The 27,379-nt window shown below is 49.8% G+C and overlaps 1 protein-coding gene and 1 non-coding gene across 3 annotated transcripts in view; both read left to right on the forward strand.

Annotated features, from left to right (window-relative positions):
• The window catches only part of LOC144133541 (homeobox protein Meis1-like), a 359,482-nt gene that overhangs the window by 93,019 nt on the left and 239,084 nt on the right, over window positions 1-27,379 (forward strand). For both annotated transcript variants that reach the window (XM_077666708.1, XM_077666709.1), the window contains exon 7: window positions 17,681-17,800. In XM_077666708.1, the coding sequence (XP_077522834.1) occupies window positions 17,681-17,800 (120 nt within the window). The remainder of the gene's footprint in view (window positions 1-17,680; window positions 17,801-27,379) is intronic.
• TRNAS-ACU (transfer RNA serine (anticodon ACU)) lies at window positions 23,737-23,808 on the forward strand. Its single transcript has one exon. It is a non-coding gene; the product is annotated as a tRNA-Ser (tRNA).

A 27,379-nucleotide genomic window follows, 5' to 3' on the forward strand; every position in this document is an offset into this window, starting at 1 on the left:
TTGACCAAGTGGCTTAACACCTTTGGCAGAAGAAGTAACAGTCACTTCAGGGAGACGTGACGAAGACCAACCACCAAGAACAAAGACAGGCACATAGAAACGCAGGACTGGCCCCGGTACCCTGTTTCTGTTGCCTTCTGTGTGCTTGTTTTTGCCGCGCCTTACACATTTAGACTGGCAACCCAACTAATCGAAGCGCGAGTAGTGTTCGTAGCGAAGGCGTTATTTACTCTTTAGCTACTATGTAAGCTGAGGGATAACAGCAGGCAAAACCAAGCTTTACTGCACTTGTCTCTTCACGCAACACACTATCAGGACATGCCGAACTGCCGGGGCACTCCCTGTTGTTAGCAATTCTGGGCGCTAGTATAACGTTACGACAAAAAAAAAATAAAGACGAAAAGTCGAGAAGTCAGGTGAAAGCATTCCTCCACCACCGCACACACGAGACGCCTTTTCTTTCTTTTTCTCTCGTCGATATGCCGCTCAGCGTTTCGTCTGCACTGTTGTCGGTCTGAGGCAAGCTCGAGATCGCGGCTGAATTGTCGAGGAGGCTGTCCTCTCCCAGAAAGCGCGTAGACTGCGCGAGAAACCTGCGTGCGAAGTGAGGCGCGCCCACTCCTCTATAACCGCCGGGTGGCGACTCTCTCTGCGCACTGCCCGGCGTCGCTTTCTCCGTTCATGCCGGGGTCCCGGAGACACGCCATCGTTCAATTTAAACCTGGCGCGGCTACGTCATCTTCGCTACTCGGCGAGCAATCCGGCTGGCTTTTCCCTTAGCCTAGGGGCTGTGCCACTCCCTGTCTCTGGAGGCTTTGTTGCCGCTGCTCCTTTCAGTCGAGCGTAGTAGGGCTTCAGGGCTTGCTCCGGAACCCGAGTTTCTTTTTTTTTCTTTTTCTCACGGCCACGAACAATATTTGTTTGTTTGTTTGTTTACGTCTCTGTTTACCTGATTCTCTCTCTCTTTTTCTTTTCTGAACGCCGTAAGGAGCGTGAAATCGAGGCTGTTGAACGAGGTCGCGCTTGCAAGATGTCGTCCAAGGTGATGTCGTCCTGTCTGGAACCGCCTCTCTGTGGACCACGTCGAATGCAGTTCTGCGCACTCGATTTTCATCGGCCGCGAGCTTTTTTGGCATGAAGATAATGGGTCCAGTTGTACCGATGACTGCAAGGACGCAGTGATTTCGAGCTTGCTAAGGTACGCACTAGGGAACTGAGAAGCTTAGCTCATTCTGGCAAGCAAAATTTCGGTCGAATTTCCCTTCGATTCAGATTTGATCTCGCTCAGGTTTTGGTGCTCGAGTTTAGGATGCTGCAAAGAGTGAGCGCGGCTTGAAGGAAGGTCCCCGGGCTTTTCTCCCTCTCCTAGTGTGAAGGTGCAACTGCGATATGTGAATGGCACCGTTGACCCACCCCAAAAAGAACGACCAGTTCGTACTCAAAAGCTACGGAAGGGCTTTTGGACACGAGGCCACTAATGAGTCCGAGCAGCAGGAGCTTAAATTCGAATCGAAGTAGGAAACGTGGAAGGTGCGCTGACATGTACTCACCTAATGTGATACTAGTTTGCGAGTCAGCTGTTAGTGAAATAGCGAACGTTGTGAAAGGGGGTCAAGGAGGTGATATGTGTGCAAAAGGGTCGCATACCTCTATAGGGATGAACCCATTGATTATATGACCCATCAGAGGAACTTTTACAGTACATCATGTGACCTTTCTATGTGACGGCGTCATTTCATGTGTACAACAACCTCGAGGTCAGCAGGTGACCCTGTAAAATAGAACTAACACGTTCACGGGGCATCTTGGATCTCCACGCGCTTGAACTCGGTTTTGACCTGTCAGGAATGCAGGTCCCATAACGGACAACGTGTACATCGGCGCAGTCGTTTGTACCGTGTGTGCATGAACGAGCTTTGGCAGGCGCGACGACAGCTACCAGCCTCCTCCTCCTGCCTGTGCTCGTGTACGGTTCGCCATCACTGCGATTACCATGAAAGACGCATTTCTCGGCGAGGGGATGGTGGGCGCAGCGAAGTGGTCTACCCGCGTCCCTCACCACAGAAGACGCCGCTCTACGCGGTGTACGCCTTGCAGGTGCGAGCAGTAATCGTCAGGCACCCCCCGTCCTTATTTACTTGCTTACCTTTTCTTTTTGCCTCGCTGCTTCGTTGTGTCACGTTGGTGCTCTGCTGTCTCTTTGGTCTACCTATTACGCCACCGTTTTCCACTCTCACCCGCCCCGGGCGTGCAGCCGGCCTGGTTTTGTAATTTCCAGGACACGCGCATCGTTGGTACAAATTTCGTCCTCGAGGTGTCGCTTGTTCCCCCTAGGGGGAACTCACAATGGCGGAAAAGAACTAGGAAGCAAACCAGTAAATATGCCGGACACGAGGACGGAGAAAGAAAGAGCATTAAACGACAGGCTAAAACCGGGGAAGGTAAAAATTGGATTAATTCAATCGAAAAGAAGCATAGTGTACAGCTATATCGATACTGCAAAAGGCAGGTGAGGATGGAAGCGTTCTGTCATAACGCAAGAGGCAGTGCCCTACTCTTTGAAGCTAGGTCAGGTTGTCTTAGAACGCGCAGCTACAAAAAAAAAATTAACGAATAAGGTGACACATGTGCTGTGTGTGGTAAATCTGTAGAAACAATTGTTAGACCCGCTAACCACCTGTAACCACCTCTGTCACGGAAACTGAGTTGCCCAATTGTTTAGGTCATCCTATGCTTGCCGCATGCATTCTGCAATGCAAATAGTCACCGCCTTGTTATGGCCAATCCCCCTTGTGGGTATGCGCCATTTTGTGAGGCAAACAACACCAACAACAACAATTGAACACCTCATACTCGAATGTGATGGCATCCATCCGGATGTCGATACAGGCACAGTCGTTCTTCCTGAGGCCCTAGGGTTTAGAGATAAAAATTGTCGTGTAAATAAATCTGCGGCGGAAATTTGCAAAAGCGATTGGAAGATTGGTGGCTCAAAAGCAGAGAGGTAGCATAAGGTTAAAGCTGTAGGAAAACGTATTTAAAGAAAATGACGAATCTTAATAACAATTACAACACAGTTAAACAAAAATAGAGGGAAAAAAAGCCAAGCATGGTGGCAACCGCCACCAATCCGTTTCAAAGGGTAGGCTCCTACCTTCCATTCATCCATCCATCCATGCGGCAGGCGGTAAAAGGAAGAGGCGTAAAGCGTGTTTGTTCTCGAAGTCTCTAGTAGAGAGCTCTCCCGAGAGTGTCGGAAGAACATCTCTTTTTGGGAGGGTTGGCTTCCTTTGTACGGAAGCATTTAGCCCGGGATGCAAAATTTGAAGTTCGTGTGCAGGCCATTTCCTTAGCTCCTGCTTGTAGTAACTGTAACAGCGCGCGGACTTGGTGATGATGGTACGAGGGAACCCAAGCAGACTATATCTTGTGCCTTGGTCACTCTGTATTCACCCACGTTTCAGTACTGTTACAATTATAACCATGGACTACCACTAATTCGCTGAGGTCACGTCGTCGCTGAATATTTTATTATTTGTCAGTTAACTATTACATCGAGGTATCATTTAGATCCCTATAATTTCTTTTTTCCTCTTCAAGTTCACATCACATCAATTTATTTGTCCAAATTAGACGTTTCTATGCAATTCGATGCAGAAATAGGGGTAATTTTGGTTCTTGGTTGCAGGCTCGTATCCAAGAGGGGCCTCTGACCCCTTCCGAAATGAAGCTGCCATGAGCGAGGTGCGGGGAGTCGCGGTGTACCCACCGGTGATACAATGGGCACAAAATTTTTCCCTGGCCTGGTGCTCGACTTAATTAGGGTGAAATGCTTGGGAAGTAGGTCTGCGACCCAACCTCGAGTAAACAAAAACACGTTGTGACCGGCGCTCTTTAGCCGCAGGTGCTATAAAATTCATCGTCTTCATGAAATCATGACCCCCGCTCTTGATGCAAGAAATTGAATCGGGCGCCTCCCGAAAAAAATTCTGCCTGCTCGGTTGTCAACTGAGTGTTCATATTGCTCATGCCTGTACAACCGCAGGCCATACACAGACCGCGATACGAAAAGTTCCCCGGTTTCATGCGATATCTGGGCGCCTACTCACGGGATCGCCCTCACGCGAGAACAGATTGCCGAGATAAACTTGGCCTCTTAGCAGCCCCTCGAAAGAAGCGGAGGGGAAAAAAAATAAAGCCCATTAGATGAGAAGCGGGCTGTGCAGTAGTGGGGGAAGTGCGAGCGGCGGTGGTTCCTCTTCGCCAAGCCCCCCTCCCTCTCTCTGCCTGTTCCAGCCCTTCTTGACAAGGTGCACCGTTTTGTGTGGGCCAGTTTATCGCGCGCGAGCAATTTGTCATCTCAGAACGCGCTAAATCGCCGCTCTTTTAGCGCAAACGAGCAACGCGGTGCTGTCTGTCTCGCTCCGAGCGAGCACCGCTTCTTTCCCTCGAAGTGCGCCGGTGTGCGGTTTTCTGACTCGGGAGAGCAGCTCTTCTGAGGGACTGCTTTCCGTCCCGGGAGGTGTTGAAAAAGACGCTCTTTTCGGCCTCGCCACCTACCTCGAAGCACGCATAGGTAGATTAGTGAACGAGAAAGGAAAGAGAGAAGAAGGCTCTGAAAACTAGGAGCCGCGGGCGGCACATTCGGAGCAGGGCGTTGGCTAATTAGAAGTCATTACACGCAGAAGGATCGCGCTGGCTCGTGCATGAGTGTGAGTGCGCGCGCGTCGTGGAACGCAGGGTGTGGAAAGGTGGTCGTGTCGTTGTGTGCTGTCGGCGTTCCCTTCCAGGAAGCGGCCATTTGAGTCCCGATAGGACAAGAGGTCTAGATTCTACGTGGCGGCGGCGACGACGACGGGGGGTGTAATATGGGCTTGCTCGTCGCCGTAATGGAGATAAGTATTTCGCCTCCGCTGGCGGCGTAGTTGTGGTGTGCCGGTACAGCTGGGGAGTGTGCGTGCAGGCTGGTGTAGTAGTGTAGTGTAGGCCAAGAAACAAAATAGAGAACGAGCGGAATGGAGGCGTTGTGTAGCCTTTTTATTCACGAAAATAAATCGTGAGGGGTAGATGAAGCGACCGTAGAGGATAGGAGAGGCGCCGAATATATTGTTTTGTCGTGTATGTGCTGCCCAGACCATTGAGCTGCACTCGATCGACGTCTGCTGTATGGCGTTCGAGGCAGTCAGGTTGAAGGGTTCGTTTTGTAGGTCGCTTGTAGGCGCGCTTGTTGTGTGTGTGTTACTTATGGAGAGGTAGGAAAGAGGGTGATGAGGAGGGGAAGAGAAGGGTCGTTGTTTTAACGACCGCACTCTGGACGAAATTCGGTAATGAAGAGACGACGCCTTTATGCAAATGACCGCTCTTTTCGTCTCGTGTGCTGAGCGGAATGCTTCTGTTCCTGTTTTAGGGTCCTTTTGAGAGTCAGAGCCTTTGCCGCCTTCTGCCTTCTCTTTTGTCTCGTTCTCCTTGTTTCCCGCTATCTAGGTCTGCGTCGTAAACTGCCCGCTATACCGGTCTCTAGGTTTTTTCTTCTTCCAATTTTCCCTTCCCTTTTCAGTGTCGTGGGGTGTTTAACGCGATGGCTTTTCGAGGAGTCATCGGGGGTTGCCATTTGTCGGAGTGTTATCTCTCAAGAGCTGTCTTGCTCGCCGAAATCACGTTCGCGGGGTTCCCGATTAGAAATTCGGTAGCCGACGCGAGTGCCACTTTGGGGGATCGCGATTAATTCATCTCTGAATAGTGCGTTTGTTATTTACTTTATTCTGAGGAAAACGTACCGAAGGTGCGGTAAGGACACTCGTTCAGTGCCCCGTAACAAGCCATTCATATATATATATATATATATATATATATATATATATATATAGAGAGAGAGAGAGAGAGCTATATGGTCTCAGTAGTCGGTCGGATGATCAGTGAATGACCTGTGATCGTCACGTGACATTGTAGACCTCGACGGTACGACCGAACATTGCCACGACTCCCGATGTTCAGTTCCGTACATGAGACTTTCAGTAACATGCAATCTCGGAAGTATGGGAACGCCAAATAACAGGTGCACGTGCTGAAGAACGCGGAATAAACATGCTACGAGAAGCAAACACACCTGTGCATGTACCGCATTTTGCTTTAAATTCAGTGGAACTCACTACGCGTTTCATAAGTGGCCGTAATAAAATGCAACATTATCTTTCTTTGAAATCTTCGTGACATATTTTACTTTAGTAAAATATCAAAGGCAAACTTTAAAGAAGGATGGTGATACATTTGATTTTAATGATCACTTTACTCAGTATTTATTCTCCATGTTGGGAGATTCTCTAAAACTTTAAATCAAACTTCGTGGGCACTTCCAGCCTTACTCGCAGCCTCACTGCCACACTTCCAACTAATCTAATCTTAGTTTCGTCACGGTCAGTCATAGATGCGCACACACGTTACACATGTGCTCAAACGCAACGAGTGGCGTATCTATTTCACTATCCCTTTCCGCGTGGCTTCTTCTGGGACTGTCGCTTCATCGCTTGCTGCGCAATCTTTTCCGTCGGGCACGTTTGGTCAGCTCGCTGCAGGGCACCCCCTCCTCCACCACGTGGCTCGCCAACACGGAAAACACGGCACAGTACATATGCGGGGCTCGCGACGACGTCCTTTCGTGGCCGGCTACATATCCACGTGTACAGCACCCGCCTGTATCCATCCTCCTCGGACCAGTCCGTGATCGGCGATTTCCATGACACTAATGCGCGCGCATGTCGTATCGAGGAGCATCACGTCTTCATTACCCAGTCGTCAGCCGCATACATTTATTCCTGCGCGTCTTAGTTTCCCGTGCGTCGAGTCTTTGGGATGCGTTTCTCATCTACTACCGTCGGTAGAGACCGTGGCGATGGCTAAGGGAGGGGGGTGATAAGTTGAGGGAGAAAGCGGGGGAGGGCAAGCTCGAAGAAGCAGTCATCGTACTGCTTACGAATGTAACGACTATGGCTATGATGAGTTCATCGGAAGTGACGACGCCCCTGAGTTGTAGAGCAGCATTACGTTGCCACCAACCACCCTTGCTCGGCTTTCTGTTGCTTGCTCGTGTGGATTGTTTGGTGCTTGTAGCCCGTCGCGTTATTCATTGCTGCCCTTTGATGACGAGGGTGTTCCCAAGAGAGTGCGTTGGAGAGCTCGTGCGAAGGCCCCTTCTTCGGCAGTGTCAGCGTGCTGGCGTGTCATGTATGTTAATCTATGCTAATATCGGCTTGCTCCTGCTTGTGCGAGGCGCGGCCGCTTCTGATGTTTGACTGGAGAAACCTCGGCTTAGAAGAGACGGCTTGGGTGATGACAGCGCAAAGGGTTAAGCTCAGGGATGACAGGGGAAAGGCAGGAGATAGAGGAACAAAATAAATGCAGTGGCGTGTACATCAGTCAGCGAAAGATGCTGCCGGTAACGAATAAAGGGAGAAAAAAAATACGAGGAGAGCACGGGCAAAGTGCATGTGCTCTCTACGAGTAAGGAGAAATGCGAGAAAGGACAGCTTTTAGACACAATTTGACATGATCGTGTCAAATTGTGTCTAAAATGTACCTCGAGGTACATTTGAGAGATGGAAAAAGGCTGTCTGATTGACTGATATTTAAGTTAGTTAATGTTACCGCAATGAAGTGTCGAGCAAGTAAATTGCTTTGGGCTTTCGTTTGGAATCTGTTCTAGACCTTCGGTGCTCTAGATCGGAATCTAAATTGTCAGTGTCTGCTTTCCTGTAGGGAAACAACAGCATTGTATCACTCTGTACGGCTGTCAGCAAACTTTAAATTTCGTTCTGAAGCCCGCAGCCAAGTGAAAGTGCGAACCTTAGTTTGAACTTTCTCCACTGCAGTATTTAGAAATGATGACAAATATGACAACGTCAATGATAACATCGGTATCTGTACCAAGTATAGCTTTTTTATTGACGAACATGCCTCGTGGAACTTGAATATTCATGTTTGGCGCAGAAACCAAGGCCACGTTTCACCTCTTGTGTCTAATCAAGCTGGGTGTGGGCGCCGTGTACCGTCTTTGCCAAAAGTAACAGATCAACGGAATTTGTTTGTTAGCCGTGTATCGGGACACATGAGACAGCTCGTTAGCTCTGAATTTGTGTAAGGTATAGGTAACTCTAGTAGTCACCTTTGAGGACCTTTTGGTACGTAGGCGTGCAGTCAAGGCTCCACAATATGGCTGCGAAGCAAACTCCGATGCTCGGTTAATTTTTAGCAAAGGGGGTACATTACTATAGTAGGATACAACTTAAAAAAAAAAACAGCGTTGTTAACACTGGGCCACGCTCCGCGGTATACTGTATTACTCCGCCACCCAGTCACAAAAGTAAACGAAATCAGCTGTTTAATGTTTGACTTTATTAAACAAGCCAGGTATCAAAATTCTATAGCTTATAACAATTTTCCCGTGATTAGCTTATTGTTTAGGTGACGAGAGAAGTTTTAGCAACGCACTACTTTTTTGTCGTGGAGGAATCCTGTGCGCCGGTCCTGAATGTGGGCAGAGTTTCACTGCAGACTAAATTTGTATCCGACTATAGAGATCGTCACCATCACCTCCTTTACCAATTATCTGCCCTTAAAGGACTATAGACGCCTTATTTTATTGCGCGTTTTCTTCTGTCAAAAGATGCGTTGGACATTAGAATACTTGAATTACTGGGTGGTATTTGCCTACAAGCGCAAAATAATTTATAACTGAATTTCTTCTCTCATGTTGTTTCGGTTTGGTTGCATCGACCCAACGACGACTGTGACGTCAAGTTTATGTTTTGGTCACTGATCCATTAGAAAAACTGTAATATAATCGCTGATATGTAGTTTTAATGCACTGCGACATTTCATCCAGCCTCTTGTGCAAGGTAACGATAACTCTAGTCCTCAATCGCTGCTCACCGCTGCTCGGTTACTTTTGGCAAAGGGGGTACGTTAACAGAGATCGTCACCACCGCCTCCTTTCCCAATTATCTGCCCTTAAGTCTTTCTTGCGTCAACCGCCACAAACAGCTGTCGCTCTGAGCCATGTGCAGTTGTCTCTCGGATAGATGGGCGCCACATCGTACGCGGCGCCTCCTTCCGAGCTCTTCACGGTCGGGGAGATGGATCAGCTGTGTGTGTCCAAGCGAAAGGGGTGGCGTGCTCGTATCATTCATCCGGGTGCCTTCGGCGCGAATCCAAATATTGTCGCAGCGATCCCTCCGTCCGTCCTTCTCTGTGTGTGGCTGCTCTATTCGCAGGCGCCGTTCCCGGCGTCACGCGAGCGCTGCTCGTGTCACGCGGGCAGGCGCGCTCTCTTTTGTTTTCTCAGCGGATCCTTAAGTAAATCGAGGTCGTGTCGAGCTGATGACTTTGTACGGCTCGGAACTTAATTTCGGGTGTGCACAGTGCGGAGCTGTAGAGATACAAAAGTATGCGAGGTTGCTGCTGGCTGGCCGATTTCGTACCTATATGCCTGCCTACGTGGCCCTCTTATGAACTTTTCGTGGGCGTTTTTTGTGTTGGTTTTCCCGCAAATCTGCATTTGCCGGAACTTTAATTGATGAAAATAAAATATACTCTATCGAGTTGTTCACCGCAAATTGTCCTCCTGCGTTTGAATTCGTCACGTGTATGGTCGGTGTATGTAGCTTCCCATTCTATGCATACTTAGCAATCGTCGCAATAAACAGTTGAGGGAAATTCATCATCATCATCAGCCTGACTGCGCCCACTGCGGGACAAAGGCCTCTCCCACGTCTCTCCAATTAATCCTGTCCTTTGCCAGCAGCATCCACCCTATGCCTGCAAACTTAATCTCATCCGCCAACCTGACTTTCTTCCGCCCCCTGCTACGCTTTCCTTCTCTTGGAATCCACTCCGTTACCCTTAAGGACCAGCGGTTATCGTGCCTTCGCATTACATTCCCCTGCCCAAGCGCATTTCTTCCTCTTGATTTCGACTAGGATGTCATTAGCACGTGTAGCGCTTGTTCCCTCACCTAATCTGCCCGCTTCCGGGTCTCTTAACGTTACACCTAACATTTTTCCTTCCATAGCTCGCTGCGTTGTCCTTAACTTGAGCTGAACCCTTTTCGTTAGCCTCCACGTTTCTGCCGCGTTGGTGAGTACTGGTGAGACTGGTAAGGGAAATTACTGCAGTGTAATAAACACAACAAGTCGACATAGGCAGGGCATGTGATGCGTGGAATTGTGATCGCGGGCGGCCTGTTACAATGTCAGTGCAGATATCAGGGGAACGAAGGCGTTATCGGAGTCGAGAGAGAGCCAGGAGAGTGATGAGGAGATTAGGAAATTCGCTGCAACAACGTGGCCACAGGTGGAGAGTTTGTTTGTTTTTTTCCGCAGTGGATGCCCTTGCATGAAGGTGATGACGAGGGGGGCGGGGGTATTATGACGATGGTGCTAACGATATGCTCTCGGGCAATTTATTAGCGGTTGGGTCCTCCGGTGAACCAGCTTGCTGAGTAGCCGTCATTTAAGTAGCCCGGCAGCTAATGCTAAGCACCATTTTTTTCTTTTCTTTTTTGCTTGTCTCGGTCATTTTGTAGTGTTGCTCTAGAACGTTGCAAAATGCTGCATTTGTCTTTGGCTGAAGCGTAAAGATTTGAATGATACTTAGGAGAGTAGTTAAGTGAATACCGGCTTTCCGTTAGCTTTGGAACACTTACGGAGGAAAGTATTCCGGAACTTAGTACAGCCACATGTTCGTTAGTCGGAGGACACTGCTGTTTTTACAGTGACGCCTTAGCGCATGCGGACCACTAATGCGCTCATTTGCTCTCACGCTCCGATTTGTTTGTAGTTGACTGTGCACTACCACATTGTGATCTCATTTACTGTGCGATTCGTATATTTGTCGATGCACAAGCACGTCTTTTTACCTGTTCATTGCTTATTTTTAAATAAATAATCAAAATGCCCTCTTCGCCGCGTAAACGTGCTTCTTACCGAAAAGCAGAGTATAGGTTCGTGTGTCGAACATGGTATGCAAGGAGTTTTAACGACCTATACTGAGAATGCGGACGGCCTGAGGGCCTGTACTCTGCGAACAAGAGCAGCACATACTAGCCGAGCAGTGCAACAACAGCGCTTACGAAATGGTAGCGGGCACAGCGTTGTAAACAGAGTCGTTAAATTCGCGCTTGCGCGCGTAAAGATGTCTGTGTTCGCGGCGACGCAGCACGGATAATAATGCGAAGCACGGATGCATCGAAATAACACAGCTGCACGTCACCCGTATACCACGAGTCCCTTCGATGCACATGTGCATGCTGCTATCAATAAAGCTGCCACCACACAGGCACGCACGTACACACGACCGCAAAAGCTCACTCCGTACTTTGCCTCAATAAAACCGCGCAGACCTCTGCGAGCTGTAGAGAGCATGTCAGCTAATTTACGAAGCTGCCAGCACCTAGAAATAGTTCGTGCTTGGTAGGCGCCTGTTGCTTTCTTATCGTTAGCTGTATCGCTCATTCGATCGCTCTACTGGCGTCGCTGGTCTTCGCGAATCAGTCTTGCACGTGCACTGCGAGTAAAGCGGCACCCTGATTAATGTGACGCTGTAGCTGTCGCTCCGTAAACGCTGAATGATTTTTTTTTTTTCGAGACCCAGTGCATGCGCGTTGTGTATTAGGGATTTCGCTCGGAATGCACACCACTGAGGGCATATCTCCGCGTCATCCGGTAAGTGTGCGAGTGAGTGAGCTATCAAGCAGTGCCTGCTTGCTTGCGCTGTCGCCGCCTCGGCCGGCAGGAATCCACGCAGTGTTCCACTTGCCGAGCGGCGGCAATTACGCTATATGGCCGTAGGTGGCGACGTCACGTTCTCGCGCGTCGCGGTGGTTCTCCGCATGCTAATCAGCTTGGTGCCTGTCTGTGCGCAAGACGTTATCCTCCTTTTCTTTCTTTTGTTATTCTTTAAGCTCGTGGTTTTCGGTGCGTCTGGGGAGAGGTGGTGCCCCACTCGCATAGGCCCCGACGACGCGAGTGCCTCTCATCGGTCTGTGGACGCTTTCTGTGCCGCGTGGATCTGCGTGGGGGGTCCTGTTGCCAGCGGGACGACGACGCTGGGAACCGGCATCGGCACGTGGCGTTGCATGCGTAGCAGTTGTCTGGCGAAAACTGCGGTTCGCTCTTTGCTTTTGTGAGCCGAGTTCGACGTTGCAAAGTTCTGTGATTAGAAGAGGGCTGGGATCGCCGAGATATTCATTCGTGGTACCGACGCTTGATCGGCCAGTGGTATATACTTCTCGCTGGCTGGCGCTGTTAACTTTGTTCTCGCCAGCTAATTTATCAGAGGCGAAGGGACGTCTGACTGAATAAGAGGGCGCCCAGGTTTTTAAAGGAGCCGTACGATATGTTATGCTTATAAAGCTAGCGTACTATGGACCATAATTATCTGCAGAGAAAAAGCTCGTGGCCTAGGCGATACACTTGTGTGGAATACGTTCACATATCTTTCGCGAGCGATGCTGCGAGTGAAACGAGCAATTCTAGCACGCGAGCAGCTTCAGCGTGTTGAATTTCCGATACCATACCATACCATACCGTACCGCAGGGCTTAAAGTCACGGGGGATCTCGGTGGGTCTCATACTCCCCCAAACCCCCCTATACACACACACATACCAGTATTAACAAGGGATCAAGGCCCCCCTTGCTAGAGTGTAGGAAATGTATATGAATTCGAAGCAGGCAACCATTTTTTGTTCCTTTTGTCAGTGGTGCTAGTAACATTTATTTCTTCTTTACGTTTCGATAATTTCACTGTGATATTTAGTAAGAATCAATAGAATGTTTTCTAAAACCCGAGACGAACAGAAATTAAAAAAAAGTCGGCAGCACTACGCAAAGGCTGGAAGACAAAGGGAAACTCGTGCTCTCATACCACAAGTCAGTCGAGAGCTGGCCACTCAGCTCCAAGGCTACATAACAACAACAAACAACAATAACCAGCACGCTGGCAGAGCGTGGGGATCGTTTCTTTCAGGTCTGCGTCATGAACTGAGCAGAGAATGACCCGCAAAAATGATTTCTCCCCTTTATATGAAACTATATGTAAAACAGGCCGCCAGCCGCTTTCTTTCTCTCCCTCTTTATTTCCCTCTCCAGCTGTGGTCGAATCTCTACAGATGCCCTTTCGATGGAGTCGGACTTCAAGCACTGCATTACGCGTACGCTACAGCACCTTACTGTACCATACCATACCGTACCATACCATACCCATGTCATACTCACTCTCATTTAATACACATAAAAGACGGCTGACTCCCTTGAGCGGCTTCCGGCTCGAGTGAAGCTTTCATCCCTGGATGCAGTCCGTACGGATGTACACGGTGTCCGAGAAGCTCGAAATTCCGGCTTGCACGTTGTGTAATTCCTTTCGTCCTCTTTGCTCGGTTTGCGCCTTTTCCAAGCAGCGTTATTTGTGACTGTCACTCACAAAAAAATAAAATAAAAAGCTTTACGTGCTTTGGTTTGTGCTAGGACGCGCACTTATTTCTTGTTCGTTTCGTGTGCAGGAGTAAAAGATTAGGAAAGAAAAAAAAAGATATCGCTCGGAATAATCAATAGAGATGATGGGAAAGAGCGAAAAAGCGAATGAAGAAAAAAGAAACGCAGGGAAATCGCGGCATGGTCCTTGCGGAGCGAGTCTTCGCTTGAGAGCTCGCCATTCTTTTTTATTTGTTGAGGAGGGAGACCGTATGATGCTGTTTAATATATCCCGAGGCTCCGGGTCTGCTTTATACATAATGGAACGACGCTGAATTTTTCAGACAGCTCCGCAATGCCCCCTCCGTTTTTTTCCCCTTCTCCCCGAATCCCTTCAGGAGAAAGAAACCTGGTGGACGACAGACCCTTACGTGTTTTTCGCCCAGTGGAATGAACCAAATGTGTACAAGGTGCAAAGCAAAGCGTGGTCTGGAAAAGGATGAAAAATGGGCTCTCCGCGGCGCTGTATCTTATGCACCCCGTGCACTTTGGCGGTGAATCTTTGGATGGAAATCTTTTCGTGGCTGTTTTTTTCTCCGTCGATTATTTCGGGGCGGCTCTGTCTCTGCTGCAACGCCGACCGGCGCTCTGGTGCTCCAAATTCTGAGTTTCGGTTCTCGGAACTCGTGCCGGAGCTGCAACATTTTAGTGCGGCATTTACGGCGCGTTGAACTCTTGGGCTCCGTTGCGATTACGTCTGCGCGTATGCTTGCGAGGTGCTTCTTGTTCGCCGTGTCCGCGTTCACTTTTTAATTCGATTCGGCTTTATTCAGCGTATCTCGAATGATTTTAGTGCACGGACATAAGGCTCAAGGAAGGCTTTTCTAGATCCATGCCCCTGGTCATGACATACACCGACAGCAAGGAAAATTTCACAAACCCAGATTTATATATAAAAAATTACAGTGCGGCACAAGAAAGTTTCGAATTACGTTATTTTACATCAATTCATTCAAATGCGTTCTGCAGGCTATGGTTGAGTTCAGACAGGAAGGATGGGCGAAACAACGCTACACCCAGATGCATGCACATTACCCCCTAAGTTCCGCGCCCGTAAATAATCAGCGGGTAACTCAGGTAACAGCGTCGCTAGCCTACGTAGCCGTAACTCGGGCAACATTCGAGAACTACCTCCAATTTTCAGGGTTATATTTCGTATCTCACGACGATGTTCGCCTGACTATCGTGGTAACGTGCCGTGTGGACTGTGTGCATATACGAAGGCACACTGAAGTGGACATCTGTGCATACTGCACACTGTTATCAACAGTTCCCTCTTGCAACCCGCATATGTCAGTATTGCAGGTGTAATCTGTACAGGTATACTTGATTCAGCAGGCAGTGTGAAGTTGTTTGCGCAGAACTTGACTAAGAAGTTTTAGTTTATTGTGGCACTGCCTTGTATTAGTGCAAAGAGTGGCTTTTATCGCATAGAGTAATCGAAAGACTCACTGCATTTTGGCTTATTTTTAATACCAACAAAAATTCAAGGTGCCACGGGGATCTTTCATCGCGTTAGGCGTTACCGTACTGATGGCCTTTGGTTTTGGGGCTGTCGCTATTGAGCACAGTGAGATGCATGCTGATTGCAAGTAACCTTCTTTACACGCAGCTGGTTGAAGGCGTTCCGCAGACAGTAACAACATGCTGTTCATTTAACGATCCTCGCCATCAGTCAATTTGAGTTTAGTGCAGGAGAAAGGCCTCTATCATTGACCTCTACGAGGCCCTAAGATCTGGACGAATGCTTCTCGTTCACGCGGCTGCCTCTACGCGGTGTATGGCGCTCAAGATCAAAAGTCACCGCAGAAGTTTTGAATGTTTGGAACACCCCGTTGATTTCCTATGACCGCCAGAAGTCTGCAGCGCGTAGATAGAGTAGGCCACCAGTATCAATATCTTCGCCCGCCATCTGAGCGCACTCTTTGCTTTTCTATCAGCTATAGCCTATAAATGAAATTATTCCCATTGAGTTACGCGATGTTCGCTTTTGGCAGCCGACAGATGGGGCTAGTTGGCGACGTCACCTGTTGTAAAGGGTGTGGCATTGTGATGATGATCATCATCAATAACGTACCGTGAGGCGTCGTTCCGATGCATCGAGGCACCCTATTGTCCAGACTTCCTGGACGTGATTCCTCGTGTTTTCGCTAACGGTAGCCACTATTGTCCAGTAAAATTCCTTGCTCGCCGTATCATCTGGCTACCGGTCTCCCTAATTACATTTCCGCCTCTTGGTCTCCACTGTGTTCATTTAATGCGCTCTAGCATACTCTTTAACAAAGTGCTTCCGCTAAATGAGCTCCCATTCACTTTGCCCTTGGGCACTGAAACTCCTCTCTAGCTGTCTCCTGCAACGTTATCTCAAAGCTTCCGATCCCTGGCCGCACCTGTCGGCTCCCATTAAATTTCCCTCGGTCTAGACGCAGCGTATGTGCAGTGTATTACAGCGGCTGCAACAAACACGCGTATAGCGCACTAAATAATGCCCGGCTTGGAAACTCCCGTTACGAGGCCGGAGGCTGCGGCCTATGTGAATGGAGTAATTCGATTTCGACGCAAATTGCGTTTTCTTACTCCGGAAAGATGCACTCTCCGATGACAGCAGCCAAATGCGTTTAGACGTGCGCTGTTGTAGCCGCCGGTGGATTCGGAGAGTGGTCTGGGGGCGTGGTTGTACAACATCGCTCCGGGCACACGCGTGGACGTTCCAAAGTCCACCTGCGCGCTTTTCGCATCCTATTTCTTTTCACATTTTAGCTTCCTTCCCTGTTTTACCACCGCGCGTGCTCTCAGAAGCATCAGAGTGATGATATTGTATTACGAATTTTATAAGCGCTGCCCTTTCCCTAGACCTATAGAGGGAAAGGTTCATTTAACAAACCCGCAGCGCGTGGCCGCTTTGCGTCTAATTCTTTTTACTTTTTGTCTGTTATTTTATTGGCCCCTATTTCTACACAGTTTGCATTGATCTGGCCTTCTCGTTTTTGCTTATCCAGCCCAAATCGAATTAAAACGTAATGCCCGGCTTGGAGCTGTGTCCATATCTAGGTAGCGCGGTCCTCATAAGCAGACATTAAAAACTGTTACGCCCACCGGCTTACTCTGGCCTAAAAGGCTCTCTTTATATTTTCGATACTTAATGTGCTGCACCGTGTACGGCAGCAATAATAAAACGCGTTCAATACCGCATGCGGCGAGGACAGAGTTAACGGCGTTATTACGTGACTACAAGTGTGAGTCATCAGCATACAGCGCAAGTTGCTGCGTTCCTTAGCTCTTTGTTTTCAGAACCACGGCTATATAGAGACCTGTGATGGAGGTCTCCAAACCGCGCAGTTGGACTGCTTGCTGGCATACTTAGAAGGCGCTTCCAGAGGTTCTAGTGTCCATCTTTTGCGGATTACCGCCTTCTCTCCTCTCCAGCGTTTAATCCTCTCTCCCCTTTCCACAGTGTTGTGTAGCCATCAGAAATACTTCTCTCGTTAACTTCTGTTGTTTCTACTTAGCTTTCCTGTCCGGGTAGGTGTTATTCATTTTACTTCGAATAGGAAATTATGCTGGTAGCAGTTTCACCACATCTCTTATTTGCTGCTCCAAGTATCCAACCATGTCATCTTCTGCGGAATGCAAATTCTATGCTACGTGCTTGTCATATGAGTTTGTCGTGCCTCTGAGGAGGTAGCGTGGCAGCATGGTAGCTATATAACTATGATCAAAAAGTGTATAGTTTTCCCTTTTATGTGAGTACTTTTCGTGAAAGCAAGCATTAATCATAAATTAATTCGAGCTGCAATGCAGAAAAGATAATTGAAGTCGTTCTTGTGCGGAAACAGAGTTATACTGATGTATGCATTTATAAGCTTTGTTTTTGATGTCTACTTTTGCATTGGTCACGAATTGTTCATTCGCTTCTGTTTGCTGCTGCCATGCCATGTTTTGGTTTCCTGGGCCTTTGTCAAGCTGTTTTTACAGCTTTTAGCCCAGGCCACCATCCAGTTTCCCCCCCCCCAAAAAATTATTTCATTTGATATTGCTGGTAGCTTTCGTTTGCGTGAATGCTTCTTCGTGAATGCTTCTTTGTTTTGTTTTTACTATTATTCGTTATTGCAATTTTTAACTATGTTTTTTTAAGGAGTGTGACATGTTGTGTGCGCAGGGATACGGCATGGAGGACATCGAACCTGGCCCCGGAGACGACAGTGTCGTCGACGGTCACAGTCCGTACCGACGAGCAGTCGCCGGCGGTGCGTGGCAGTTCCCCAAATTCAGCAACTCGGTGAGTCCTGTTGCGAATGCATAGAGCGGACTCGGCATTTGAAAGAACACTCGGGCGTCGCTTGTTACCTCGCATGCGTGTCTCGAGCTGTGGCGAAGCAGTGGATCCAAATTACGGCGTGCTCAACCGGAAGTCACTGGCGTTCCTTCCGCCCTGTGCGCTTTGATGCATTATGACGTCATATACGACCTCGCGGTGTCCACGGTGTCTACACGACAGTACTTTGCAGTCATCCAGCTTTATATTTACTGTCAGCGCAAGAGAAAAGGAACAGCGCGGACACAGAGCGATGAAGGTGAACGACCCAGGCGCTGGCGAACAACCTGAAGCTTGTTCGAAGGTGCACAAACTGTATGTACTCTTGAGGTAATCAGCCGAGTCAACGTCAAGGGCGGTGTATGGCGCTGAATAAAATCTATAGAATTCATAAAATAGACAAAATTCAACAAGATGCCATGGTTTTTGAAACTATGGGATCAGTGACATGTTTTAAAGAGATCAGCAAGGCACCTTCGTATGTGCACCTTCAAATAAACTTCATTTGGCGCCTGTGTCCTTCACCTTCATCGTCCTGTGTCCGATCTGTTCCTTTCTGTTAGGTCGAACCAAACAAACCGCAACAGTATACGCTTGTTAACAGTCAGCGTCTTAGCTGCCTTCAATGCGTGACTTTTTTTTTTTTTTCTACCGTGCTAATTCGCCCTTCGGCATGAACTGAAGGAAAATATACAGGTTGGTTTCGCGGATGAATGCTAACAGGGCTCGATGCTGAGCCCTGTTAATGTTGAAAAGCTCGAAGCCTATGAGACAGCACTGCGGAGTTGTCAGCGATCTTCACCTCTCGTTCACTTTTCACATATTGGGGCGAGCGTCAATAACAAAAGCGCTCAGGCGTCGCTCCCGAGTGCGCACTACTGCGTCACTGTTCACGTTCACGGAGCGTTAACTCGTGACTGTCCGTATAGTGGCAGTCAGTCCATTTGCAAATGATTTTTGGTTTGTTGTTCGGTGACAGACATAGCTGGTCGCGTTTAACATGCGTATACAAAGAAGGGGGCCGAGAAAACTCGCTTGTATGCAGTCAGCGACCGACGAAGCAGATATCCTTTTTATTTCGAAGTCGGCACAAGCTCGTCGTTCTTCACGGGGCCATTAAATACCACCACACTTGGTTTTCGCTTCACCCGACAGGCTGTCAGCTAGCTCATTCGTCGATTTGATACGCGCGCTTAATCCTGCTTCGAGCTTACTTTGAAGGCTTCTCGTAACGAACACACGAAGCATTAACGCCCACCGGCGACCGCGCTGCGCTGTAATACACTTTCTGCATGTTGACCTGTTTACGCATGCATCGACGGGGCACGCGTCGCAAATCTCGTCTTCTACGAATCCCCGGTAAAGCCGGAGCAACACGCGCGCTGCCGTGTCAAAGGTGCAAGCCGCGGGTCTGTAGGAGGGCGGTCTGTCGAGTTGCGTTAATTAGACGGAAGTTCGCCTCTGCCCGCCCCGCGAAACAAGAGGCCTTCGTTAGTTGCTAATCACTCAGAGCGCCCCTCGAAAATCCTCTTAGCGAACCTCTTTCCCTCGCATGCAGGTCGCTGTTTGTTTTTCCGCCGCCAAAACACACTTCGAAGCGCGTGCTATACACTTCCAGCTATAAACGAAGGAGCTAGCCCCCCTCCCCCCTCACATGCGTGCATGCAGGGTCCGGGCCACTTCCGTGTAACGCGGGCATCCCCCGCTGTTGCCAAGATTTCCTTTCTTTACTTTGTGTGCGTAGCCCTCTCTATTGTTCCCCTTTCAACATGGCCTCAGTTTAGTTTGTGCAAGCCCGAAGCTTGCGCACAGTGCGATATTACGGACAGCTCTCGCAGGCTTTAAACAAACTGGTTCGTGCTAAGTTCTTCCGCTACTCTGTACAGGGTGCTGCTGTTTTTTTTTTTTTTTCTACAGAAGAACAATGCTGCTTAGTTCAGATGAATTCACTTAAACCGCGCACATGCAGGTCTGGCGCATATTGCTTACCGGTGCAACGTCGCCTTATCCCCTTCCGTGGCACAATGAGAGGAAGGTGAACAGTTCGGTCGAATTTTAAACAAACTGGTGCGCACATGTTTGGACGCCATACGATGAAGCAACGCTGCTGGTTCGCCTGCTCGATTCAGCGGGGGTGGCGTCTATGTTAGCGCCGCATGCACACCACCTTTGCATATGCCCGACAGCGACACGCCTCTAATCACCTTAATGGCCCCGCCGTTGTTTTCAAGCCACTTGCACGCGCTTAATTAGTCAAGTGTAGCGCCGATTGAAACTGAATTGCACCCATTTACAACTTAGTGGAAAATGCCTGAGCGGACGCGGATACAGAGGAAACGTACGCAACTCAAGGCTCTGTCCCCGACCACTGCGCTGTTTTCTAGACTGTATTACCAGCCCACCGGTGTGGCTGGGCTGTCCGTTCATTTAGAATGACGGGAACCCTGGCTGCGCTAATTTCTAATTGTTTTTCCTTTTCTTCTCTTTCCGTGACGCCGATGCCGTAGTCAGCCACTGCGGCCTCTCTCGCGCTGGCGCCTAGCCGAGTGACAGGCGCGTCGAGTGGTAAACAAAGCCGCGTTCCCCTTTCACGTCCGCTGTGGTGTTTGCTGGGTCCGGCGGCTGTATTGCGGCCGTCAAGAGGCAAGGAGGGGGGATCTTGCGCACGAAGCTCGTCCTCAGCTTGCGCAAGGCCCCCCCGACACGCGTGACAGCTAAAGAGTCCCCAGCTTATCGAAAACAATGCTCTTCTCCCCTCTGCCGCTTCTTTTGTTTTCCTTTTCCCGCTTGTCGACTATGCGCGAACGCAGGAGACGCTGGCATGGCTCAGGAAGACAAAAAGGGTTGTCTGTTATACAGGTGTCCCTTGCCGTGTTGTCGTGAGAAAGCCGCATTTGTCGGTCGTGAGGAGACTTGTCACGCTTATCAGACTGGCGCGCGAGATTGAAGTTGTAGTTCCGAAGAAAATCGGACGGCGGTTAAATGATACTGCGGAGGACATCCATCTACTGGAAACGTCAGTCCTTGGAGGGCGTCCGTCTACTCGCACACCTTCGTTTCAGTTTTCTTTAATAGGTTAATTATGACACCATGGCGGAAAAGATCTGTCCGTCCGTCCGAAGCTTTGGTTGGCAAGTGGCTAAATGGAGAGAAATAAATCTTCCTCCCCACTTTCAGGGGAGAGGAGGATGGAAAAGTGAGAGGTGGAAGAGGGGCAACTGGGGGAGAGGGTGGACGGCGTGTCGCACCGTGATTGCTGGATTGGATCGGGAGTGTTAAGCGGGAATACGACGAGTCACACAGTGTAACTAACTGGACCACGCCACCCGTTCGCACGGTCGGAACCCGCCAGTGGGTGCTCCGGCTAGGAGGAACACCAATGCTAACGCGTGCATACTCTTCCAGATCAATATTGTTGATCGGCTATACTTTTCTTGTGTCAGGTATTTGAGAGCTGCAGGCTTGACCGCCCTTCCGTGAGATCACTGTGGTCATTCTTTATTGGCATTGGCCTCGAAGGATCAATGCCCGTGGACACGTTCCGTTTGCATAACTACCTACAGTACTTTACGGTCGCGCGAATTATCCCCCTCACCCGGTGCAAGGTAGCGAACCGACCTACACCCGGTTACTCTTGTGGCCTCTTTTCTTCTTGCTGTCTTTTCTTCTTTGAGGGGTGAGGGGGAACTTAAAATTCGCTTACGGCTGGGCCCCTGTCCTTCTAGCCGTTCTTGAGCTTCTCACATTTTTTGTCTCCGTCCAGAGGGCTTAAATTTATATCCAACGTGGTTCATAACGTAACTCGCTTAAGGCAACGCCTGGAAATGCGGAGACGTAACCGGAGGCCTCTCGCGCATGCGCACTCGCAGGGGCGGTGCCAAGCAGGGCCTCTGCGCGTGCGCAGCCAACGTCCGTTGAAGCGGTATACGTCTCCGCTATGCTAATAGTCTCTCATGTCTGGATGGAAAACTTTACGGACTAGCGGCCGATGCTCTCAGCGCCCAGGCCCGCACTTGCCCTCCAACGTTTCGGCTCCGAGAGCCCTGGTCCAGCTGGGGTAATTCGACGTCTCGGATTCCCTTCGCCCCGAGCTGGGTGCAGCACTCCGTGTCGCGACCCTGCTCCCCCCCTCGGCGCCGAGGGAGGGTATGTGCAACGATCTTCTTTGGGGCGACGGCCGGAAATGGCGCCCGCTCGCGCGACACCGGAAGCCGAAACCGCGGGAACTACTTCCGGCCTTCGTCAACGCTCTCCCCTCTGTCACTTTTACTGTACTTGTGTTTTCTTGTACGCCTATGCTTCTGTTCCAAGGAATCCTCCCAGAGGTGGAGACGACCTACTGGCCCTCTTTCCGTTTTTTTCCACTCCTGTTCACGTCCGTCCTTGTTTTATGTTTCACATCCTATCCCCTTCTCTCTTTCTCAGCCGGCGTAGCGAGCGCTAGGATCGTACGCGCATTTTGAGTGCCGTGCGCGTTAGGACTTGATGGACGATCTTGTTAAAAGCCCACAGAGCGCCTCTTTGTACTACCTGCCTGAGAAGCGGCTCCAAGTAGTAACTGAAGCCGTGCTTCGTGCGGGTTGTTATGGACACCCCCAACGACTTTTACTGAACCCACTCACCGTTTGTGAGGACATCTGCTAACGATTTGGGCCCCGAGCTCTTCTGAATAGAACTGGTTTTGTAAAGAACGCTTAGCTTCAGTCAATTTATTACTGCCACTTTGTTCACGTGTGTGTAATTTCCTAATCCAGGGGCAGGTAAATGCATTCTTTCACCAGGACTCTACAGGTTTTATTCGCACAGTGCAGCTGGCATTTTTTTTTTCTGTTTGCCGCTCTTGTAGCGACTGCATACCCGTAAGACCGAAACTGATGCCACAGCAGCACCACCCAGAGCAGACACCACCATGTAGACTAAGTTGTAGCAACGCACCTGCATTAGACTAAACTTGACCGGTCTAAGGACGTCATAACCTTCGCCGCCAGTTTCAGAGGCGAGACGCTGCAGTTAAGACGACCGCGTTGTCCTTGCGCTGACATTTTAACCCGTACCGCACATCTGTTGTTGGGCCCTCCTGCTGTCCTGTCGTTCTGAGTGAAAGGGCACTCACTTAAACGTTGGCGGCAGTTTTCGCTTCTGAGAAGCAGACGCGGCAAGCTTGGTGGTCAGGGAGCAATCGTTTGTTGCGAAGCGCTCGTCTGACCTTTTGCGACGCGACCCTCAAGTGGACGCAGCGGCTTATTTTCCCGCCCTATGAACTACGGTTGCGTGCTCCGTTTGGCATCGTTTGACGGCAACAAAGCTGCTGAAGCTTCACAGTCTTACTGTGCACTCTAAAGGCTGTCACTTCGCCACGTATCACACTCTATACTTTCCCGGAAGGCGGTGGGAGTTATGGGGAATGATCTTCATCATCGTCGTTCTCGTTATAACCGTACCAGTTTGAGCCTATTGCAAGACAATGGTCCCACCCCCATCCTAGTGGAAGATGACGACAGTCTCGGCCCCTAGACATGACACAACTTTTTTGCCGTTCTGTGGTGAGGGTAGAATTTTCTGCGCTGATGCTGCGGCAGAGCAGCTCTCTCGTGACGACAGGCGGTCGTGCAGCACTATATAAATTCATGCTGTCACGATAAGAATTTATAGTTTTACGATAAGTCCCAAAATACTGCGAGGAATTTTATTGAGAGAAAGTTTTATGTTGTGCTTTTCAGCTAGGAATCACATCCAATTAGTCACGTTTTGCGTTAGTCGCTGCTACGACATTCTAACAAACATTCCGTATTGCAGCACTTTATTCCTTGGGTTATCACTCCGTACCTGTCTTATGTTTTCTGATAGTTCAATACGCCATCGGTTGCCACGAAAACCAAAATTGCGAGACCATCCTACCCGCCGCGGTGGCTCAGTGGTTAGAGCGCTCGGCTACTGATCCGGAGTTCCCGGGTTCGAACCCGGCCGCGGCGGCTGCGTTTTTATGGAGGCAAAACGCCAAGGGGCCCGTGTGCTGTGCGATGTCAGTGCACGTTAAAGACCTCCAGGTGGTCGAAATTATTCCGGGACCCTCCACTATGGCACCTCTTTCTTCCGTTTTTCTTTCACTCCCTCCTTTACTCTTCCCTTACGGCGCGGTTCAGATGTCCAACGATATATGAGACAGATACTGTGCCATTTCCTTTCCACAAAACCAATTATTATTGTTGTTATTGTATTAAACATCCTACGGCACATGAAATGAAATCCCATATATAGCAATTTCCGGTACATGGACATCTGTCGCAACTGAAAGTAGTTCTTTTGTCAAGGTTCTAACTTATAAGGCGTTCAATTATCGCGTGCTCTGCTTCTGCAGAGATTCCTGTATTTCACTTAGAACCGATAGCGAATTGCGTATATGTATACTTTGTGTGCGCGAGCGTATAAAAACCAGGTGTAAATAGGCTCGTTAGCTTTGCTTGCGTTGCGCGCTAATTACAGGAAACGTATAGAAAGGAATTATCGGTATTAACCCGGTATCACCAGCAGCTCACGAAGGCCATTTTCGCGCTGTTGTCTCCGCTCAGCATTCGTGGAGGCGTCGTAGGAAGCGCGTGTGCAATATCTCCATCCCTGCAACGAACAGGCTTGAGTATAAATCTCGCCCAGGCGTAAAAATGCCAGCGCGTCGACGTAAATGAATCCCTAACTAGCGAACGCTGTCCGGTACACGGCCTTGCTCACGCGAGATCGCGCGACATTTTACGACCTTTTGACGAGGGGAAAGGGGGGTGGGGGCAGCCTCAAACAATGCTCCGGCGCCGCTGGCGTTTGGTTACAGACTGCGCGTTAAGCTGCTGCAACTACTCAGCGCCAGCGCACATCTCGTGTGCGGAGAAGAAAAGTTTTATGGAGGTCACGACTGGACGCACCCTCAAAGGGCTGGACGCACCTCAAAGCTCGCGCTGGACGCGTTTCCTCATCATGTGCGTGCGTGTGAGCGCGTGCGCGTACTCGCTTTCGTTGAAGTACTACCCATTGTTTCGCCTTTAAAAACAGAGAGGGCGCCTCTCGTCATCTGGTTACTAATCCAGAACCCACCTCTCTCCCTCCTTTTCTTTCTTCCCGCGTGGTTCGCGAGGTGCGCGTAAGCTTTTCATTCGGGTTCGCCAGCCCGCGCGCGTGTCTTCCATCTTGGCGTGCGCTCGTATATCATTAGCGGCCATTTCCTAGGCCGACAATTAAAGTCAAGCTCCTTCGCTGCTCCCTGCCTCTCCGCTCTTTGATTGCTTCCGTTCATCAGCCGTCCGGCAGTTCGGGCTACGCTTCCTTCCCCGTGACGTAGGTTGTAATAGAGCCTTTCGGCGGGTACTCGCTTCCAGGGTTTCATTTACAACGCATCGTGGTAAAGCGCGTTGGCGATTAGGGCGAGGCACGAGGTTGTTGCGTGCACTGGCGTCGGGCCGCAAAGCTTTTCCATCTAATGTGCTTTGCTAACGCGGAACGGGGCGTTCTTTTTATCGGTTCCTCATTTTCGCTTGCACTGTAATGTTTCTACACTGTTAAGTGTGACAACTTTACCTCCTGTATTTCGATAGGTTTTGTCATCTGAGCGTGATGTCAGAGTATTAGTCGAATGTATCGGAGTCATGTGGAGTTAACAGTCGTCTTTATATCCCACTTTTGCACTTATCGGTGCAAGGAGTCGGAATGCATGGAGCAGACGCATAGTAGCCGCTACTTGCGACAGCACGGCGTTGTCGTTGGCACGTTTGAGGTGTCCCAATAGAAAGCAACAAGAAAAGGCTGCCGTGTGAAGGGCTTATAATTTCGATGAGCTCGACATCCTTATTTAGGCCGCCTTGTTGATTTTCAATTTCAAGTAAGTGTAGGCACATACTATATATACAGCACAGAGAGGTGTTTTAGTGCTCCTAGTGGCTGCTTCGAGACCTAAGAAGAATATTTTGCACTCTAGCAGTGTCATTCAGCAAACAGGCCTTCAGAGAGGATTACCGGCGTGTTCTGAGCCAACCTCTTACGAAGGTCGGTCCATTGGTTGAAAGCGTGAATATTAGGATACGGGTGAGCAACATCCTCGAAACCGTGCCATCCTTTCCTCTACCCATCTGCTTACTGTCCTGGTCGCGGAGCTCCAAATGGCCGGAGGGTGCAGATGAAAGTTCTCTGCGTCCTGACCTGACGGGCTTCAGGACTGCCGCAAAATTGTTTGCCTATCAGCTTAGCACAAAAACCCTGTCATGATAGCAGGCTGTCAAGAGAGAGAGAACGAAAGTAAACTTTTATTGCACAAAAGGAGACCAGAGCGGAATGTGGATCGGGCCCTCAGTCCAGGATTCCAGTAGCTTCCACCGACGCTTTGGCGATGGCGACTAGCGCCTTCCTGGTCTTCCAGGGTGCCGCTGGCCTTCCACCTCCGACTGCTCCAGCGCCGCGTTGGGCGACTTTAAGTGTTTCTGTTTAGCTGTGCATGTTCATGTGCAAGGCTTTCAAGGAATAGGAGGTGGAAAAACTTTATTAAAGTGAAGGGGGGTTGTTCGAGCTTATGGGTGGGGTCCTTATTCTAGGGCTGCAGTGGCTCGAGCTGTACTGCGGACCTGTTGTGTGAGGGCCCGTTGGTCCCCCAGGTTATCGCTGGTCAGCAGCGCCGTTTTCCGTCTGCAAATTGTTGGTTTGGCCCCACATCCCCACGAAATGTGGAAGTGTGTAGGGCGGGCCTGGCACCAGGGGCATGTGTCGGTGTATAATGTTGGGTGCATGAGATGCAGACTACAGACGAACACATTTCCAAACCTCAATGGCTCCCAGCTATAGGCTTTACGATGATGTCGTTGTCTCCATGCAGCAAGTGTTCGGGGCGTGAGAGATATTCGCGCCACCTAGGAGTGCTAGTACGACATACAGACAGGCGGCGCTTATGAATCTAGTACGGTCTAGTGGTTAGCTTCAGTTGTCCATACGTCGTGCGGCGATAGGCAGAACTCAGTGCATGATACCAATCAGTGTACCGTTCTTTCTTCCTTATTTTCCTGCCTGGTGGGATACTTGCTGATCGCACACAAATGTGGCGATAGGCATTAATGTGTACAGTTTTCAAGACGGCCATCGCGCGTGTGGAATTGTTGCGTCATCGTTGTCGCCAGTGAAAAAACCACCGGCTCCGTTGTCGTCTCCTTACGACGTTACTCAGTTCCGGCATCGTTGGTCACGACTGGCGTCGGCGTCACTTGGCGTCGAGATGCAACCGAGTCGCCGCGCGCGCTGTCGAGCGGGATATAATTTGTTGCCATGGAGAAGGCATGCTCGTGCACATCGCGTGGGCTTCCTCTTAGCAGTCTCTCTCTCCCTCATTAACTGTCACGCGTTACGCTCCGTCTTTTTCGCTCCTCTGCGCGCGACGCGAAACAAATAAAAGGCGCACATGCGACGTCACGGGCTTGCGCGAGGGAGCTGACAGTGACGAGCCACGGAGACGCGGGCTGCGACGAGGAGCAGCCCGGGAAGCAATTACGCCGAATGGGCCTCTCGGCACATCTTGCG

This window comes from Amblyomma americanum, chromosome 5, assembly GCF_052857255.1.
Source record: "Amblyomma americanum isolate KBUSLIRL-KWMA chromosome 5, ASM5285725v1, whole genome shotgun sequence".
NCBI classification, from domain to species: domain Eukaryota; kingdom Metazoa; phylum Arthropoda; class Arachnida; order Ixodida; family Ixodidae; genus Amblyomma; species Amblyomma americanum.